Below are 18,452 nucleotides of genomic sequence, written 5' to 3'. Positions count from 1 at the left end.
TCTTCCAACCCCGGCGCAGTTACGCAGTTCCACCGTTACGCAGTGTTTAGTGGTGCGACACCGATGCGCCCAAGCTTTCCCTTCACTTCCCTTTTCCCCTGCGGATGGTAGCATGGAGGTGCCTAGGATCATTGTGCATAGACGGTGTCATAGATGATGACGGTTGTTTAAAACGGAGGCAGGAGTCAAAAATAATAAAGTTTTTGTTCGTAACTTATGTAGGATCGATCCATGTGTCCTGACTCCTGCGGGAATTTTCGGAGAGTCAAGTTACCTAGGCACTTCCCCAGGGTTTCTATACGGAGGCTCCAAGGTATTGTGCTTGTAATATACATGTCATATTATTTTTGTTATCATCACATGTTGACATGTTGCTACCTACCTAGTGGGGCAAGCCATCAGCCATTCGGTGCTTTTGGAATAGTTAACTCACACCAAAGCTACGCAGCAGGAAACTCTTTTAGCCGCAGTGGTCGTGGGAGAGGAAGGTCAAAAAAAAAAAGAAAGAAAACCATGTTTATGTTTATTTATATTAGGTCCCGCCCGGATTCGAACCGGGGTCAGTGGAAAATCGAGAAGAGCATCAAAATCCACCGTGATAACCACTACACTACGGGACCATCATCGCTCAAGATCTCCCACTCTAGCGAACTAACAATTAAAATGTAAATATCGAGTGTATTTATCGGTTTGCGACTTGAAGTGCTGATATCTGTAGATTCGAGGTGCACGACTTGCCACCACTGAGTCCCTTCCTAGATATGGACGCAGCTCCTCCTTCAATTCTCAAGTCTACGGAGATGTAGACGCTATTCCTATTTCTTGTGAAGTAAACGGTCGAGCGCGCGTACGAAGGGAATAGCCTCCTCGGAGAATAAACATGCCGTCGTGCAAAATTCCACCATAGGCTCTGATCAGCAGGAGATTGCCTCCCAAGGCTGAAGGAAATCTTCTCCCGTGTCTGAAGCGGGGCTAATTGCGTAGCAGCCGCATTGTGTTAAAGAAAAATGGAAGGTCGCTGAGGACGACTTCGAGGTTTCAAGGCCCTGCCATCTTCGCTGGACCTAAGTCTGCATAGGGGAGCTGCCACGCAGGATGCAATGCGTCACCCCGGCTACTTGAGCATCATCTCACTGTCGCCGCAGTAGGATACCAAGCGCATGCCGCCCCTGCCCAAAGTACGAGCAACGTGGAGGGGACGGCGGCTATATCCAATAACGTCAGGGCCTGACAACCCTGGGATCTTTCTGCAGGAAAATATGCAATCATTAACAACAATAATGATGACATGACACCATACGGAGTACACGAGGTCTAGCAACAGATTCGGAGGCCGGTGAAATCTAGCGGAAGACAGTAGAGAAAGACGGCATAGGGTGGTTAAGCCACAGGAGACGAGGAGTTTATAACCTCAATAGCGGCTCGTAATGCACGATACGGATGACTCGAAACTCAGATACGCGGCCGTTATTCCCATGTACTACTGAGTACATGTATGAGGGGCTTTCAGCAGAAACCCCGAAGGATCAATCAAGCAACGGAGGACCAATTCGATATTATTGGATCGTTCGCGCAAGAAACGCATGCAATTCACGGGCCAGGCGAGATATTGGCGGATACCAAGCTGAATGGATCAGCATGAACCATTATTATATATTTAATTCTCTCTGTCCTCACTTCTACTTCTTTCACGGCGCAACCGCAATGTGGTTCAGGGGAAAAGGCTTGTTAGTCAGCAGAATTTAACGCTAATCCTGATCCGACCAAGTCCCGAGTCGTAAGTAAACTAGTCCCGATATGTCCTAGATCGGAGCCACGGTTAAGCCTCTCCTCCCCGATCAGACTTCCAACCAAAGCTTCAGACTTAACAGACTCGCACCAGCTTTGGACGCTCTGGGGCTCTGCCCAAACACAAAAGGAGCTGAGAAGGAAAAACGCCCAAAAAGAGGGAAATGAAGTAGCAGCTATGCACTACTCCGTACATCAAACCGTGACGCTTGATGGGGAATCAAAACCCGCGTCGATGTGAGCGTTGATGGCATCATGGCAAGCTCAGCCACGGGCCACGGTCAACATCCTGTCGTTAACCCCTTTTCCCTCTTTCGATCCCACTGGCTATCAGTGGCTGGTGGCTCTTTTAACTTCGCGACCAAAGTGCAGCCAAAGCGCTAATGAGAAGCTATTTCTTCCTTGGCCCTGCAGTGGCCTATCGCGAGCCTGTCCAAATAAATTCGCCGGCTGGTACAGAAACGATCGATGGGCACGCGGACGATCGAATGAGGGTGCCACAAGTCAGTTTGCTGTTCACTGCTGAAGATATTTTTTTCCTAACTATTTCTATTTCCTTATAACTATTTCGGATTCCTTTGGTTGCTTGCTAAACAATATAATTATTTGAGAATGGTAGAAAGAATTTCACTTAAAAGATCGTCCGTTTTGTGGGGTTGATCGTCAAGGCTTGTCAGATTCGTACAGCGCTCGTCACCAGAAACCGAAACTAGAGCTGTTGCTCCTCTTTAGAGTCTACACTGTTAGCTCGTGTCAATTCTGGCGGGCAAGCGTTTGTTTCTCTCCTGATTGTTTATGTTTCCAGTGATCAGTAAACAATCTACTTCCTTTGATGCCTCCCCAATCGCTTCGTCATCGCTCCATCTCCTCCCTTTCCGTGGTGTTGAATGAACGCAATGAACGCCGTTACGAGTAGACCATCCGCTTCCACGGCAATAGCCTACAATGGTGATCCATATCGAGGCGTGGTCCCCGGCCGTCAGGCATCGCCCGCTTTTCCTACCCCTGTGCATCCCAGGAGCCATTCTCCCAGAGCTCCCTCGATGCAATATGCGCGAAATAATAATTATCCCAATACGAACACTCCAAGAATATACTCTCCTACCGCCGCTGCCCCTTCTGGGAGCTTCATTTTCCGCTCGTTCAAGCCCGCTAATGCAGGCTCCAAAGAACAACTACCATTCTCAAGGCCGTTGCCGCAGGAAGTCTATGACTGTATCATCTCACATCTGCAATATTCTCACATGGCTCCCAATAACGAGGGGTGTATAACGTGTTACATGCGAGATTTATATTCTCTAGCATTGACTAGCAGAGCTTGGGAAAAAGCTGTGAGGGGTAAACTGTAAGACGGTCCAGCATATAACGGATCGACAATTACTAAATCGTTTTAGATATAACAAAATATATATCCAAGGCAACGATTCGCCGGCCCAACTCAAGAAATACAAATGGAAAAGAGGAAGTAGATTAAGGCTGTTGCGACGATCGCTGAGATCAAGAAAATTGCTGGCCAATGCAGTGTTTGAACTTAGGGTACCGGATCTGGAGACGGCAACGGGTGGAAATAGCAAACAAAGCATTACCGCGCAGGAATATCGCGACCTTGTGGCATCAGTAGTGATGGTGTGCCCGAACTTGGAACGCTTGGTTGGCCTTTCGCTGCCCTATAATCACGAGTTTGATCGCTTGACGCATGCTCTTTCAACGCGGAAGAAGCTTAAGGAACACGCGTGGATCATTGCGGAGAACCCTGAAATCGGCGAGCGGTTAAAAAACCAGTCTTCCGAACTTTTAGATAATGGACAAGTCTTCCAGTTCCTCAACTACCACGCTTCGTGGTCCAATCTCGAGACACTCATGGTACATTCTTTGGATGGAAGTGGTATGCTGGGACATGGCGTATTCTTACGCATGTTCAACTTCCTGCCATCCCTTCGTCACCTGACAGTTTGTGGTTTCCCTGCAGATGATTTTACCAACCGTACATTATTATTTTTGCCTCCGTTGACATCCCTCCGTCTTGAGAATCTACCAGGATTGACGGAAAATGGACTAGCGCATTATGCAACTCGCCCAGAGGCCCGCGCCCTAGAATCATTGGCGTTAATAGAACTAAATATCAGGTCTCTCCTGATCATTTCTAAGATCTTTGCGTCCTTGAGCAGACTGGAACGCTTCAGCATCTTCCAGACCAAGACTGCACCGACGTTCTCTGATGGAGGGATGGTATTCCAACCATTACTCGCTTCACCAGTCTTAAAGCATCTCCATTGGGACGTTCCATGTCCAGATACGAATGGTTCTCTAACCGATTTCCAATCCTTCCCGCGCCTCTCGTCACTCAGCAAGTTCAACACAGCCAACTCTCATCTGGCCCAGAGTATCTTGAATTCGGGGTTTCCATGTCTGAAATCTCTCCGTGCACCTCATGACATGGATCCCCTTGGGGCATTGCAGGCCGTTTGTCGGCCTACGCGAAACGGCCAGATCATGGTGCCTGCAGACCGCTATTCCCTTCCCCGAAGCTCGCATGGTCCAATTCCGAAGCGGCCCTTAGCACTTCCAAGTGGAAACAACTTGACGTCAGCGCGCATACGTGGCCAAACACTCATCGATATGGCTGCTAAAAGCAGTGAAACGGGCATCAAGATTGTTGTTAGTGACCACTCCGGAGCGCTCAAGCTACCAGACCTACTCGCATTCTCCGACCCGACCCCCGAACCAGGTCCGGATGATAGATATGACATATTAGGCCCGTTGGAAAAAAAAGGGGTTGTTCCTCCACCTAGACGAGATCCACGTGGTATCACGGTGCATGAATTTACTCTTCCATTGCGCGTGGGTCGAGTCTGCACATCATCTGGTACAGGTGCGGGTGCACCCCCCCGCTTTGCCCTGACCCCCGACATCCCCGGCTCAGACGCCGAAGGCGGTCTAATTAGCTGGCGCCATTTCCTCTCCTCAAATCAAACCCTAGCATACTTAGCAGCGGTAGGAGCTGGTGCAGTAGCATCATCGTCGCCTTTACTTATCGACAGAAGAAACACCGGCTCGAGCATGAATGATGACACGGCAACTGTTTCTTCCCCATCTTCATCTCTATTCGGCTCCTGGGGCGGCGGCGGCAGTGCCGGAAGCAGCAATTCTAATCATAGATCGAGTCAACCATTATCTCCGCGTACACCAGCACCCATGTCTCCAACGATGCAGATGGGTAACTCCCAAGCTGCCACTGGGTTCAGTGTCGGCTCTAGCGCTTGGCCGGGGCAGCCGTTTTGGACTGCTAGAGAGACTTGTGATGGGGCCTGGAACCGGGGATATAAACTGGGGAAGGACTGGTGGTCGCATGTCGAACGGGAGAGGGCTCAAACTGGGAGTACCTCGATAGATGTAGTGAGGCAAGAGCAACTATTTTGAAGGAGAGATTATGTTAATGTTTAATGTTTAATTCTCTTTTTAGGAGAAAGCAAATTTTAAGATAGTAGATTAAAATGCCCTGCTTTTACCTAGGAAGGACCATTTCGTCCTGCATTTCGTGCCTATCCTTTATTTCTGTCTTCGATTAACCTTGAATACCGAATTGTTGTCAGGTATCCCTCTGTAACAAAGAGTCACCTATTCAGGAGCGAGGTTCATTCATCCTAGTTATCCATCCTAGTCTCCTAATTTCCCCTATTCACTTTTATCTGACTCTCATCTCAAAAGGCAACTATATAACCCCCCTTATATTTACTCCCTGTTTTACCTTTTCATTTCCTCTTCTCCATTCCTCCCTTCCCCTTCGAAACTAAGCCAGCCTTGATCCTTTGGACTTTCGATATTACGCTCTCTCTCTCTTTTTTTCTTTTTTACTATTTCATCTGCTGTCCTTCGAGAATATGATCCTCCTTCTGCGCCCACCCACGTAAACATGCCCAATAGCTGAGCATATGCTGGGAAAGAGCATATACATATTCATCTCTAGATTACTGGTGAAAATACCAGGTGGCCTTTAATTCTGTTACAGAAATTATCACACTCATCGCAGAACGTAAAAAATATTGAAACCGTTGCTGAAAAAGCTAACACCAGGATTTGATCCAACCCGGTCTAAAAATATGTGGTTTCAATGCTGTATTTATTTTTGCTATTCGCATACACGCATGATACAAATTTAAACGCACCACCGAAAAGAGAGAAAGTGCGCGAGCAGGCTTTTGCTCACAGCAAGGGAATAATGAGAAATTGGAGGTAAAGAGGGGGGGTTAAAATAATTAGACGTAAATCCCGGTGCTAGTATCTTTCTTCTTCGCCATCACCTCCGCAATCGCGTCGACGTAATGTTCATGACCAACCTTATTCATCCCCTTGCGCAATGCAATCATTCCAGCTTCCACACACACAGCCTTCAACTGCGCTCCGCCAAACTCGTCCGTACTCCGCGCCAGTTCGGCCCAGTTGACACCGTCGTCGACAGCCATTTTACGCGAGTGGATACGTAAGATCTGGGCACGCGCTTCTTCATTCGGGAGGGGGAATTCGATCTTGCGATCCAGGCGCCCGGACCGCAAGAGAGCGGGATCAAGTACGTCCACACGATTAGTAGCAGCAAGGACCTTGACGCGGTCGTCGGAGGCGAAGCCGTCCAGTTGGTTGAGGAGTTCAAGCATGGTTCGTTGGACTTCGCGGTCACCGGACTTTTCCGAGTCGAAACGTTTCGTGCCTATGGCGTCAAGTTCGTCGATGAAGATGATCGAGGGGGCCTTCTCCTTGGCCAGAGCAAAGCAGTCACGGACAAGTTTTGCGCCGTCTCCGATGAACATCTGGACGAGCTGGGGACCGGCGAGTTTGAGGAAGGTTGCGTTTGTTTGGGCGGCACAGGCACGGGCAAGAAGAGTTTTGCCGGTACCGGGAGGCCGTACATGAGAGCTCCTGTTCAGGACGAGCCAGTAGTTAGTAAAGAGCATATTGATGATGTGTTCGGCAAAACAAAAAAAATAAAAGATCGTTGATGGATGGCGAACCTTTTGGTGCTTTAATGCCGATCTTCTTAAACCGCTCAGCCTCTTTCATTGGCCATACCACTGCCTCAACAAGCTCCTCAATTTGTTTATCCAAGCCTCCAACATCGGTATACTTCTCTGTCGGCTTCTCGTCAACCTCCATGGCTTTCACCCGGCTGTCATATTCGGCTGGTAGAGTATCCAAAACGAGATATGAATCCTTATTAACACCAATGAGGTCGCCGGGTTTCAGTTTTTCATGGTCGACGAGGCCGATGAGAGGAAGGAAGATAGTTTGACGGGTCGAAGTCTTTATAACAGCAGATTTGCCAACCCGAGTGGCGTCCAGGTCAATATTGGCACCCTCCTCCGCAGCCTCTTTCTCAACGTCAAGATCAAGTAGCTCGACGACATTACCTACAAGATATGGTAGTTGTCTATAAAAGTAATGCAAAGATGATAGGTATTAGTCAAAGGAGCAGCTCGCTTTCGAATTTGAATGCAGGCGTGACAAAGGCAGACATACCGGTTATTCTCAATCTTATCCAAATTATCCTTTATCTTCTCCTGCATCGTAGTCTGCTCATGTGTCAAACGCTGGAACTCGCTCTTCATGATTCGCATGTCATTCTCCAGCAGTTTCCGTCTGTTGATGATATCTCTGGTACTTGATCGCAGGATTTCTTCATCTATTAGGTCTTCTTCCTCTTCCTTCTTCTTGTCCGCTCCTGCATCTTTCATTTCAGCATCGCCATCCTGGTCTTGTTTTTTTCCGTTATCATCGCCCTGGTCCTTCTTCTTGTCCTTGTCTTCGCGCTCGAGGTCATCAAGATCCTCTAGAGTTGACATGATGGCGGTTGGGGTATGGAAAGATCGGTTGCGTAGGGAAAAGTACAAATTTGTATCGGGTATAAAGGCGTTGCTACTGGGAAATTAGAGAACCGGAGAGGGTGTAGAAGATCTAGTCGTTGACAACAGAAGGGAGAGTTGGCTGTATGATGCTCAGTAATGTCCAGAGCTTAGGTTGCACAGGTGAGGTCAAGCTGGTTCCTAATCCGGACTAACTTCCTTGGTACGCAAGCTGCTTGCCTAACTAGGTCATGTGACGTGAAGCCTAGCGGAGCTTGGGGAGGGTGCGAATAGAAGTAATTTATTAACGTATTTCAATATCTTTGGTATTTGTTTCTAGGAAGACTCTATTTAAGAAAGATCCTATATATGTAATTCCGTATTGATCATAACCCACGAACTATATCCTATTCAATACTTTTTCTCGCCCATCCCTAAGCAACCAATATCGTGACATGAAATCGTCATGATTAACTATTAAAATGTATTAGTAGAGTGTCAATCGGTCAAGCATTCCGCTAGCGAAGGAAAGGCCATAAACTAAATCAGGAGACAAAAGAAGGACTCACTGTAGCCACCGCATATCCTCCGCTTTCCCGAAAAAGGAGCTCGTCCATGGAGCATTCTCCAGTTGTCGAATACTGGGTACCGGTTAGCGAATTATCTATGAGTGGAAAGATGTAATATTGAACACATGATATAGCTATAGAAGACTTACTCATTGGGGAGCCAGGATCCAGCTGGAACCAACGTTCCATATCTTTCCGCGTAATAATTTCATTCCATTTCCGTGCTGCGGCGTACCATTTGTTGACTTCCTCTGGAGACCCGTTAACAATGGGCCTCCTGTCCTCATTATTCCATCGCACCTGATACAATTCTCGCGTAACCGGGTGATGGTTAAGGACGGGGAACGGGCGCGCCGGTTGGATGCAGACATGTTCGTTGCCACTGGCATGGCCGCTGACGCCAAATTCCTTTAGTACCCCATATGCCTCTGGATCCTCCTTGTAGAGTGTCTTAGCAGCCTCAAAACCATCAACGAGCAGTGATTCACCACCAGAACCGTTGGTATGTGAGAGCATGTGGAACATCTGGAGGCCTGCCGGATCCGTAAAATAGGTGGTATCCGTATGGCCACCAAGACCTTCGGTTGTGTAGGCCATATCTTTCAGAGAAAGATCGGACGTGAAGTCCCAAAATCCGCCTGCCATGGTTGTTTTTAGTTTCACTTTTTACGCGTGGGAGTTGCTGGGTCGTAGAACATACCATAATGCGTAGGCCTGATGAATGCTATCCGCTTCAGGAGCTGCTCCGTAGCTTCAGGGGTTGCCGGGGATTCCTTGACAAAGGAAAACCCCCATCGATACTTTTAGGGTAGAGCGTTAGTATAAAAACCATTCGTGGGCGAGATAAGGTAGGCAAACAATTTGATCTGTCCATTTTCGAACGCCAGCTTCTGAGGACATCACCTCGTCATACAAGACAGTTGGATAGGTATTTGGGTCATTGGAAACGAATTGTCTCTCAGACCTGGCAAATGTGTTATTATTGAGGTTTCACCAAGAAACAAAAACAAAATGGTAGATGGGCTTCCCAATACCCGAACTTAACAGCGGCTAGTTCAGAGCTACCCTGGCTAAGATGGTGTTTTGATAACCAGTTATAGCTATACGTGCTAGTATGGCCATCATTTGCCCCTAGAAGGGAGGTAAGCATGGGAGAAGCATGTAGGAAATGAATATCATTGCCTTACATTCAATCTCCAAATGATTGTCCAACTTTCTCACCGATGATGGTTGAATATCCGCGGGTATCTAATGGTCCATACGGTTAGGCTGTTGCAGAACAAAATACAAACGTTCTTAACTAGAGGTTAGGTGCCGTTACCGAAAATGTGTCCACAAGCCGCTGTCTCGTGTCAGGGTGAATGCATTTCTTGCACTGGCAGTTGTCTCTGTGTGTTGGTGAGTATATAGTATTACATGCACACCCCTGATGTTACAGTATAGGGCACAAACCTCAACCATAGACTCGGCCTAGATAAATACCGTCCACAACCATCAATATAACGATTTTAACGAAGTGGAGTATGCCGGTTGAATGAAACGATAGCAAATGATCTGATCGGCTTACCACTTGCCCGTAACTCCTCCAGGAAGGTCAACAGAGACAGGAACATATCCCTGCTCGTTCACAGTGCTGGAACTTTTCTCAGTTCCGGCGAGCGCTGCCGGGTGATGGTTGACGGCCAAGGACGAAAACAGCGCAGCAGGCTCTTTGCGAGAACCAACTCGACCAGAAAAGTGAAGAGAATAGGGTCGAGCCTTACTGGCAGACCATGGTGCTAGTTCCTTAAAAGGAGCGTCAGCAGGAAAATTTATAGGTTGGCGGTGCTTTCTGCATTCCAGACCCTTTATTGGCCAGGTACGGCAGCCTATCCAGGGCGTATCGGACGGATACAAACATGTAGGAAACGCATTCATGTGCACTTACTGGTTGTAGTCTCCCTGCTTGATATACAAAGCTACTGCCCGGAGCCCTTGATTTCCATTATTGTTAGCTTTCACTTCATTAGCATCTACTGCAGGGAAGAGGCTAAAAATAGATCCCACCTTTCGCGTACAACCTGAGCGGCTCTTTTGACAGATGCGAAAGGTGAAGATTTCATGGCTGATATCGTGTTACCAATGATTGCTTCCGTATGTAATAGATGGTGTATCTCACTCATTATTTGTTGAAGAGTGGTAACAGCAGATGGTGGTTTGCTTTGGGACACATTGGTTTTCGTTTTTGCCGAGGCTGGAAGTATTTAGTTCTCTTTGTGCTGTCAACTCCACATGGCGGGGAAAACTTTCAGAACAATATTAGGGGCATTGAAGCTGAAATATTTGTTTTATACAATTGATGGATACTTCAGGTACAATACATACATACACGTAGTACACATGTATTGTACTGTACTGCACAGAAACATTCACTAAGTCATGTGCTCAGAGTGACATCTGTGAAAAAATTAAAATTCAATTTCTCATTCATTATACATTTTTAAAATTTGTAAACTATTTTAGATTATAGCTATTAGCTATAGAGAAGAAGAATAGAAATATATATTTAATATTTTAAAAAACATGATATTTAATATAAATGTTTAAGTTACTGTTAAAAATAATTATATTTCATTCTCTTGTTATAAGTGTAAATCTACTTTGAAATGATACTTCATATATAAGAAATAGAGGAAAGGAAAAAATATGATTTCTCTAGATCTCAAGATAATATAGAAATAATAAATAGATAAAGTTAAGTTACTATTCTCACTCATGATTGAGATATAGAGCAAATCATTCCTGTGTTGCTAACAAACTGAAACTGTTCTTTCTCAGACACTGTAACTTACAGCAGATTTGTATTTTTGATCTATTTGGGTTTAGCTGTGAGAGTGACTAATTATTAAATGTTAAAACTGTGGGAGCCCTAGGCTTCCTAGTACAGACTAGCGCCCCGCACCAAGCATATAGCCCACACTAGATAGCAACCAATACAACCACTCAGACGTCCAACAGGTTATGGCCCGGATTGCTTGTTTTGTTTTTAATAACCTTCCACTACTACTACTTTTTCATTTATCTGAGGTATAAAACATCTCCTGAGCTGCATCGCTGAACTGCAGAAGGGTCCTGATGAGAGGCCAAGGGAGCTTCGATCGCGGGGAAAACGAAAAGATTCAACAAGGGGTCCCGACGAAGGGCAAAGGAAGCCCTGATCACGGGAAAAGGAGTGGCATCTCCTATATCACTGCTGGATCCTGATGAGAGGCCAAGGGAGCTTTGATCGCGGGGAAAACAAAAGATTCAACAAGGGGTCCCGACGAAGGGCAAAGGAAGCCCTGATCACGGGAAAAGGAGTGGCATCTCCTATATCACTGCTGGATCCTGATGAGAGGCCAAGGGAGCTTTGATCGCGGGGAAAACAAAAGATTCAAAAAGGAATCCTGACGAGGAGCCAAGGGAGCTTTGATCGCGGGGGAAAAGATTGAAAACAACTGATTCAAGGGGGGGTACGACTCCAAGAACACAAGCAATATGAACAACAATGAGAACGAGAGCGAATATGGGCAAGAAACGCCTACCCCTGGGCCTAGGGGTCAACTAGGTCAAATGAATGAATTGATGATGAGAATGATGGCATACATGAAGAAACAGGATAGATTGATGGAAATACTCATCCAAAAGTTGGGTGGAAACTCTCATTCTCTGTCAACACAACTGTCATTACACCTAGCTGAATTGATATGACGGATACAACAGATATGAAAGGATATGAATGACATGATAGATATGATATGACGGATGAATACGATTGACACGATGGATATGAATAATGAGGGATACAACGGATATGACAAATGATACGATGGAAATAATGATACAAGGGATACAAGGGATTTTATGGATTTGAGCATGACTTTGCGGTATATTCATGTATCAGGCCTAGTCCTGATAAGGAAACTAGGTGCTGCTTTTTGGAATTAATTTTTATTGCGGATTTGAATGATTTGAGAAGGATAGAAGGATATAAGCCAGTACGGTAGCTAGTCCGAGGGGGTGTGGGAGCCCTAGGCTTCCTAGTACGGACTAGCGCCCCGCGCCAAGCATATAGCCCACACTAGATAGCAACCAATTGCTGAGATAAATCGTTGCCCGTCTGGCTGAATCATGGATAGACACCCAACCAATAGCTTAATCAAAATAATACATAGGGACAGCAGGGAGTTTCCTGATATATCTGACAAACAGCCGGCCTTTGAGTCACATGCTAAACCTCATAGCTTACTCTTCCCACCAACAACATTGACCAGCGCCCGGCCATTGCTCAATACAACCTTGCCCTTATCATTCTTGACCACAAACACAACTTCTTCAAATCCACCTTCAAGCTTCCCGGTCCTCCAAATCTCAGTGATCAGCTTAACACCGGGGATCACTGGGGACGCAAATCGGGCCTGGAACTCTTTGAGATTCTTAGGGTCGCTACCGCCCAATGTCTTCAGGATAGCGTGCGCTGCCATGTTCCAGCTGAAAAGGCCGTGGATAATGACACCGCCGAAACCCATTTTCTGTCCCGGCTCCGGTGTGGCGTGCAAAGGGTTATAGTCTCCATTCAGTCTATGCATTTAAAAAAAATAAAAATCGCAGAGTTAGGAATTGTCACGATACAGGCGATCTCCTTCCCAGGAGAGAAATATCAAGAGGTAATTATTGGACGTAGCTTACCGGTAGAGCAACGCTGTATTGTCATCTGTCTGATATTCATAGACGACATCTGGCTTCTTTCCCTGTGGAGGGGGATAGTTCACCGTAGACGGACCTGTACCAGTGCCAAAGACACGAATTATTAGCCATCAGCTCACGAGTTGTACATATTCATGCAACCTCAAGTCCCTTTTAACATCCCTCCGGCCTCCGGCGCGTTACCAAAGTCAAAGAGGCGGGGGATTTAATTTATTCACCTTTTGGCCCACCCCAATTCCCCTGTCCAACGAAAAACCCACTCCCAACAGCCTTGGTATAGATCTCCCCGGTCTCTTTATCGACAATTTGCTGCTCCGTCTCGACAACGGAGCCTGCCTTGCCCTTATCATAGACACCAACAACCGAGCTTCGCAGTTCAAACTTGCGCCCCTCGCTGGAGACAGGTAGGGGCTTGAGGAAAGTCATTTTGCGCTGTCCGTCGACGACGCGGCGGGTGTCGAAGGTGGGCACGCCGGGGATGACATTGCCGGTTTTTTGGGCGTAGAAGTCGGTTACCTCTTGGTTTGTGAGTTTGAAAGCTGTAGTTAATTATTATATTAGTTATTCATTTTTCAAAGTCCGCTGGGAGCGCCCTTGCCGCTTTTTTTCTTTTCTTTTCTTTTTTTTTTTTGGGTGGCATTGAGACATACGGAGGATAATAGGGTATGTTGGGAACACGGTAAAGTTTGGATGTAGCTCCTATTGGAAAGAGAGATGTTAGTAACAAACCAGGGCAAACCCTCTTCATCTCTTGTTTCTTTCTTCCGACAAGAATTATATGGATAGACACAAACATACGTAGAGGAAATGAAGTTCGTCCGCTGTCGCTCCAATACTATTTGCGAAGAGCAGGACATCTCTCTTCGTCCAGCTCACATCCTGGCTCGGGAACTTATGGCCTGCTCCGGGTCCGCTCATTATGATGTTTAGGATATGAATATTTGCTCGTAATAATATGAAAAGTGGGCGACTAATAATCAATAATAGGCGGTGGATTTGCGATTTATAATAATAGTATTACAACCAAAAGGAAGAGAATCTACGAGGTCTCTATTCAGGCCTTTTATTAAATAGGTAATGTTGAGCTCTTCGGCAAGCCGTGGCTTAGAAATTATGCCGAGGTTGTGGAGAGGTGCGTCTCGACATCGGTTACTTTTACTGCCTCACGAACCATCAAAAAATGACAAAGTAAAAAGGAAGAAGATTCCCGACAGGGACATCTACAAGACCAAAGTTGCTGAATGAAGTAGTGAGATTAAGCATCAACTCGGGGTATCTCTAACAAATCGAGGAGCTTTAGAAATCGTATCCTATATATATCATTTGTTCCATATAATCGGACGCCACATTATGCCATTTCCCCCAAAACGCCTGCAGCCCTTTTTCTCTGGTTCTTTCTATCTTTCCTGTTTCTTATAAAAGTTTACCTCTCTTGGCAATCTCGCCAGATCATAGAGACACGCATGCAACGTGGCGTTACGCTGTCTGCTGCAATCCATTCCATATTCAGGGCTGAGCGGATAATAGAGCAAGGAAAGAGGAAGAGGAAAAGCGGGAAAAGTTTCAGAAAAATTAAACGAAAAAAAAGAAAACAACGCAAGATGATATGCAGAGCATAAATTCTTAGAATGGCAGAAACTTAGGTTGTGAGTCTTCGTGGTAAGTACGTCGTATGTTTAACACCTGAGACCAGAATTAGTATCCTGATTGGCTCATAATTTCTGTTTGATAGATGGGGGCGAAAGAGAAATGTGGGATGCGATACATTTTATACTCACAGCTGCCCTGGGCAGCACGTGTCTCATCCTCCGTCTCAAAAGTGTACGAGATCTTAATATCGAGATCCCGCTTGTTTTTCTCGTTAGGTTTATTCTCTAGGAATCCTGCAACTGTTTCATTTTCCTCAATGGTGAGGACTTCGCGAATGTAGAACACGGTTTGCTTCCAGTGGGTGTACTTCGCATGAGGTCCGGTGGAGAAGCGAATCTTTTTGTGGCAAGCGGTGAAATCGATATCGAACCAGGCAATGATGGCGTGGATGAAATCGTTGCGTTTTGCGGTGAGTCTGAAGGGAACAGTGAATGCAAGATCGGCTGTGGTGACTGTGTATAGATCAATGGTGAGGACCGGGCAGGGATCGGTGACAAGAGCCTTTAGCTCGACAGTGTCCACAAGAGGCTCAGTCAGCGCCACATCTTTCATAGGTGAGTAATTGAATCCCCAGACATTGTCCCAAACTACAAGAAAATTAGCAATTGACCTGTGATGTGCATGAAAGGGGAGGGGGGTAGGAACTAGGGACTCAGTGCAGGGCTTTTGAGGGGAAAACGTACATCCGATTTTATCGTCCTTGTATTCGCCATCCTCAATTCCGGCGAGGTAGACAGTAGCTTTGTCCGGGAAAATCTTGCCATCGGGGACAAGATAGTTGTCACGAGCATAGAGAACGGTGTCAAGCATGGACTCGTACAGAAGGAAATATCCCATCCATTCGGATATAATGATATCAACTTTTGGGTAGGGAAGTTGCACTTCTTCCATCTTGCCCTGAAGAAGGGTAATCTTGTCTGCCATGCCATTTACTGCCACGATCTGGCGGGCCTTTTCAATGATGGAAGACATGTCCACGCCGATAACGTGTTTGGCTCCTGCACGAACGGCAAACCTAGGGGAAAGAGGACGTATTAGAATTCATTTTCTGAACGGTATTGCGTTGGACGGTTTTTTTTCTTTTTTCTTTTTTCTTTTCTTTTCCTTTCTTTTCTTTTCTTTTCTTTTCTTTTTTTTTTTTTAAACAACATACATGCTGAGAATCCCGGTTCCGCATCCGACATCAAGCACTACCTTATCTTTAAAAAGATGACGGTTTTGGTAAATGGCATCTCTGTATGATCGTGTGCGAACCTCGTCTTTCTATATATAAGGAAATACAAGATTAGTATCTGTTCCCATTTCGTTGTCTTTAAAAAACCAATAGCAGCACACATATTTATTTATTGGAGCATAATATCACTTACAAGCATCTCCTCGTGAATACCTATCCCGTTGGTTTTGTTTTGTCAGCTGTGCATTCGAGAAGAGGGGTGATGCAGACAGTTAGGTCAATTTACCATGGTGGTCGTAACTAGCATAGAATAGATTAGATTAACGCTCGTGAGAAATGAATTCAGGACTAGGAATATATATACCTCGTAAAATAGCGAACCTCTGCGTGGTCCATGCCAGCCATTCTGTCCGCGCTGGACGATGGCTGAGGGGTTGAGGATGTGATGTCCATTTGATTCGAAGCTCCGTTCATGATATACTGTAGGATAGAGGGTAGTTTAAAAGAAAAAAAATGCTCCAAAGGTAAAAAAAAAGAAGCTTAAGGAGGCGAAGTATAAGGAAGTCAGGCAGAGGGAGCCTGATAGAAGTCGAGGCAAGAAAACTCGCTAGATGCCCAAGGAATAAATACGGGAGACTGCCAAGGTTTTTGGATTTTCAGAAGAGGCTCACTGCGATCTCTAGACTAGAACAGACTAGCGTGATGAATGAGGCTTGGCAAACGGGTCTGATTCGTCAGAGAGGACAGGGATTAGGTTTAGGGTTAGATCCGGATAGCCCTATGCCCTGGGTACATGTACAAAGCTCTTTATGGTCAAAATGACTGGTGGTCATTCCCATCTGCTGGGCAATTAGCTCAGTTGGTAGAGCGTTCGCTTTGCACTTAGACCCGCATGCGAAAGGTCGTGATTTCGATTATCACATTGTCCATACCACGAAACTTTTTTTTCTTATCTTTTTATTTTCTTCCCTTCGGATTCTCAAAAGCTGGTGAGTTTGAATAGTATTTTATGGTCTTAATTTAATGCAGCTCGTCGTGCCTGTCTTCCCTTCCGGCTGACACATTTGGCTCCAGGGACATCGCCCGCCAATCTGCCCCAACTGGCCGCCTATGGAGCTTGCCTCATTACCCACCCGCGACACAGGCAGTACGTGTAACAAACATGGCTTCCACGATGAGTGGGAGGCCATTGTACTGGCGATTCCTTGTATTTACAATTTTGGCATTTTTAATTAGCCGGTCTACCGCGTCTTTGGGGGATATGCTCCCAGATTTCAAGGAATGCGTAATGGTAAGCCGTTTTCCATCCAGGAGACACACCTGAAACGGGAATTGGACCATAAACAATTGACGGTTGATGCGCGAAGTAGATATGCAAGACTGAAAATTGCGGTAGTGGAAAGACATCTATACGTAAGAATAGGCTCCTTTTCGCGCACCTTAACAATCTTCATTCTCTGTGCCAACCCTGACTTTGGTGTTTTCAAGCCCTCCACCTCCGCCTCTTACTCTGGGACTGTCCAGCGGAATGTGACTACACATGTCAACACATCATTACGGACCGACGCGTTAACCGCGACCCTCCGATGCTGGACCCCGTTGTCCAATTCCACGGAAAATGGCCCTTCTACCGAACACTAGGCATGCAGGAAGCTTTCTCCGTTATCTTCTCCTTCATGAATCTCCTCGCCCATCACCATGGTATGTCGCGGGTTCGAGAGTCGATACCACCATCGTATCCGTTGCGCAGGTTCTACCTCGCCTTTGGATACTTCGGCTTGGCCAGCTGGGTATTCAGCATGGTTTTCCATACCCGTGATCTGCCCCTGACTGAAAAGCTCGATTACTACGGTGCGGGTGCAAGTGTGATGTATGGGTTATATCTGTCTGTTGTTCGAATACTCCGCCTCGACCAGACACGTCCCCGTTACAAGCCGACGCTGCTCCGGTACTGGACGCTCATCTGTACGGGATTGTACATTGCGCATGTCTCCTACCTGAGCTTCTGGTCGTGGAATTATACGTATAACATGGCGGCAAATGTGGCAGTGGGGATTGTGCAGAATTTCCTGTGGACGTGGTTTAGTATCTCGCGATACCGGAAATACATGAAATCGTGGACGGCATGGCCAGGTATGATAGTTGCGTGGATTATCGTAGCTATGAGTCTGGAGCTGTTGGACTTTCCGCCTTTGTATGGACTTATCGACGCGCATAGTCTGTGGCATTTAGGGACTGTAGTGCCTACTGCTTGGTGGTATTCGTAAGTTTGTCAACATCCTCTTTTTAGTACTTGGCAAGTTTGTATTGCGTTCCCTAATCAGTTGATTATTTTAAAACCTAGGTTCCTTGTCAGGGATGCTCAGGATGACATTGCTGGAGAGCGGGTTAAAGCTTGAATTATATCCATATTCAACTTCTGATGTAAGCTCTATTTGGGTTAGGAAATATTACTGGAGGCATATAGATTTTTATATTGGGGGATATATGAATATATTTTCAGCGGACTCTAGTTATTACATTAGATATATCATTCTTTTGGAAGTTCAATTGGACTGGATTTCGACCTTTTACTTTTATACTTACCCCTCAAGAAGGCTCCCAAGGTTGCTGCACAGTTTTATCTCCTAAGGTCTCACATCCTGGCGCACAGCCAAACAAAGCAAACTGCGTCCTTGGCGCCAACGCAACATCTGACATCGGTCTTGGCAG

The 18,452-nt window shown here is 46.1% G+C and overlaps 6 protein-coding genes and 2 non-coding genes across 9 annotated transcripts; 3 read left to right on the top strand and 5 right to left on the bottom strand.

The window, feature by feature from the left end:
• Nucleotides 1–534: 534 nt before the first annotated feature.
• BDBG_17362 lies at nucleotides 535–620 on the bottom strand. Its single transcript has one exon. It is a non-coding gene; the product is annotated as a tRNA-Gln (tRNA).
• Nucleotides 621–1,740: 1,120 nt separating this feature from the next.
• On the top strand, nucleotides 1,741–5,869 carry BDBG_06332. Of its 2 annotated transcripts, XM_031722563.1 has the most exons (3): nucleotides 1,741–2,291; nucleotides 2,408–3,133; nucleotides 3,183–5,854. In XM_031722563.1, exons 2-3 carry the CDS (start codon nucleotides 2,676–2,678, stop codon nucleotides 5,206–5,208), a joined length of 2,484 nt encoding a protein of 827 aa, XP_031579358.1. In that variant the 5' UTR covers nucleotides 1,741–2,291; nucleotides 2,408–2,675; the 3' UTR covers nucleotides 5,209–5,854. The 2 variants fall into 2 exon arrangements, with proteins under 2 accessions (XP_031579358.1, XP_002623484.2); XM_002623438.2 differs by having other exon boundaries at nucleotides 1,741–3,133; nucleotides 3,183–5,869.
• Nucleotides 5,164–7,906, bottom strand: BDBG_06331 (26S proteasome regulatory subunit T5). Its single transcript, XM_031722562.1, has 3 exons — nucleotides 7,300–7,906; nucleotides 6,795–7,210; nucleotides 5,164–6,702 (listed from the first exon to the last, which is right to left on the bottom strand). The coding sequence occupies exons 1-3, from the start codon at nucleotides 7,620–7,622 to the stop codon at nucleotides 6,494–6,496; spliced, it is 948 nt and encodes a 315-aa protein (XP_031579357.1). The 5' UTR covers nucleotides 7,623–7,906; the 3' UTR covers nucleotides 5,164–6,493.
• A 20-nt stretch (nucleotides 7,907–7,926) lies between these two features.
• BDBG_06330 (trimethyllysine dioxygenase TmlH) lies at nucleotides 7,927–10,471 on the bottom strand. Its single transcript, XM_002623436.2, has 12 exons — nucleotides 10,238–10,471; nucleotides 10,119–10,164; nucleotides 9,759–9,976; nucleotides 9,644–9,661; nucleotides 9,513–9,579; nucleotides 9,379–9,439; nucleotides 9,226–9,322; nucleotides 9,050–9,155; nucleotides 8,892–8,991; nucleotides 8,341–8,829; nucleotides 8,192–8,263; nucleotides 7,927–8,096 (listed from the first exon to the last, which is right to left on the bottom strand). Exons 1-12 carry the CDS (start codon nucleotides 10,351–10,353, stop codon nucleotides 8,023–8,025), a joined length of 1,464 nt encoding a protein of 487 aa, XP_002623482.2. The 5' UTR covers nucleotides 10,354–10,471; the 3' UTR covers nucleotides 7,927–8,022.
• A 1,976-nt stretch (nucleotides 10,472–12,447) lies between these two features.
• Nucleotides 12,448–13,834, bottom strand: BDBG_06329 (peroxisomal dehydratase; the record flags this gene model as incomplete). The annotated part of the gene is made up of 5 exons (XM_002623435.2): nucleotides 12,448–12,790; nucleotides 12,899–12,992; nucleotides 13,135–13,455; nucleotides 13,567–13,615; nucleotides 13,715–13,834. The coding sequence occupies 5 exons, from the start codon at nucleotides 13,832–13,834 to the stop codon at nucleotides 12,448–12,450; spliced, it is 927 nt and encodes a 308-aa protein (XP_002623481.1).
• A 721-nt stretch (nucleotides 13,835–14,555) lies between these two features.
• BDBG_06328 (protein arginine N-methyltransferase 1) lies at nucleotides 14,556–16,225 on the bottom strand (the record flags this gene model as incomplete). The annotated part of the gene is made up of 7 exons (XM_031722561.1): nucleotides 16,105–16,225; nucleotides 16,027–16,040; nucleotides 15,934–15,953; nucleotides 15,720–15,829; nucleotides 15,250–15,581; nucleotides 14,695–15,153; nucleotides 14,556–14,599 (listed from the first exon to the last, which is right to left on the bottom strand). Exons 1-7 carry the CDS (start codon nucleotides 16,212–16,214, stop codon nucleotides 14,556–14,558), a joined length of 1,089 nt encoding a protein of 362 aa, XP_031579356.1. The 5' UTR covers nucleotides 16,215–16,225.
• A 359-nt stretch (nucleotides 16,226–16,584) lies between these two features.
• On the top strand, nucleotides 16,585–16,669 carry BDBG_17361. Its single transcript has one exon. It is a non-coding gene; the product is annotated as a tRNA-Ala (tRNA).
• BDBG_06327 (Mn2+ homeostasis protein) lies at nucleotides 16,610–18,444 on the top strand. The gene is made up of 4 exons (XM_002623433.2): nucleotides 16,610–17,031; nucleotides 17,111–17,153; nucleotides 17,229–18,003; nucleotides 18,085–18,444. The coding sequence occupies exons 1-4, from the start codon at nucleotides 16,903–16,905 to the stop codon at nucleotides 18,137–18,139; spliced, it is 1,002 nt and encodes a 333-aa protein (XP_002623479.1). The 5' UTR covers nucleotides 16,610–16,902; the 3' UTR covers nucleotides 18,140–18,444.
• The last annotated feature ends 8 nt before the right edge of the window (nucleotides 18,445–18,452 follow it).

The sequence above is a fragment of the Blastomyces gilchristii genome, assembly GCF_000003855.2.
Source record: "Blastomyces gilchristii SLH14081 genomic scaffold supercont1.13, whole genome shotgun sequence".
In the NCBI taxonomy this organism is placed as follows: domain Eukaryota; kingdom Fungi; phylum Ascomycota; class Eurotiomycetes; order Onygenales; family Ajellomycetaceae; genus Blastomyces; species Blastomyces gilchristii.
This window is presented reverse-complemented; position numbering and strand designations above follow the sequence as displayed.

What these genes read in the sequence shown, in the direction of transcription:
- BDBG_06332 (XM_002623438.2), top strand. Translation starts at nt 2,676, where the DNA reads ATGAACGCAATGAACGCCGTTACGAGTAGACCATCCGCTTCCACGGCA. An exon ending in AAAGCTGTGAGGGGTAAACT is followed by an intron (nt 3,134 to 3,182) that starts GTAAGACGGTCC and finishes AAATCGTTTTAG; the next exon opens with ATATAACAAAATATATATCC.
- BDBG_06331 (XM_031722562.1), bottom strand. Translation starts at nt 7,622, where the DNA reads ATGTCAACTCTAGAGGATCTTGATGACCTCGAGCGCGAAGACAAGGAC. An exon ending in GATAAGATTGAGAATAACCG is followed by an intron (nt 7,211 to 7,299) that starts GTATGTCTGCCT and finishes TTACTTTTATAG; the next exon opens with ACAACTACCATATCTTGTAG. An exon ending in CGGCATTAAAGCACCAAAAG is followed by an intron (nt 6,703 to 6,794) that starts GTTCGCCATCCA and finishes CGTCCTGAACAG; the next exon opens with GAGCTCTCATGTACGGCCTC.
- BDBG_06330 (XM_002623436.2), bottom strand. Translation starts at nt 10,353, where the DNA reads ATGAGTGAGATACACCATCTATTACATACGGAAGCAATCATTGGTAAC. An exon ending in AAGCAGGGAGACTACAACCA is followed by an intron (nt 9,977 to 10,118) that starts GTAAGTGCACAT and finishes GCTCCTTTTAAG; the next exon opens with GAACTAGCACCATGGTCTGC. An exon ending in CATCAGGCCTACGCATTATG is followed by an intron (nt 8,830 to 8,891) that starts GTATGTTCTACG and finishes CAACCATGGCAG; the next exon opens with GCGGATTTTGGGACTTCACG.
- BDBG_06327 (XM_002623433.2), top strand. Translation starts at nt 16,903, where the DNA reads ATGGCTTCCACGATGAGTGGGAGGCCATTGTACTGGCGATTCCTTGTA. An exon ending in ATTTCAAGGAATGCGTAATG is followed by an intron (nt 17,032 to 17,110) that starts GTAAGCCGTTTT and finishes TGCGCGAAGTAG; the next exon opens with ATATGCAAGACTGAAAATTG. An exon ending in TAGTGGAAAGACATCTATAC is followed by an intron (nt 17,154 to 17,228) that starts GTAAGAATAGGC and finishes GGTGTTTTCAAG; the next exon opens with CCCTCCACCTCCGCCTCTTA.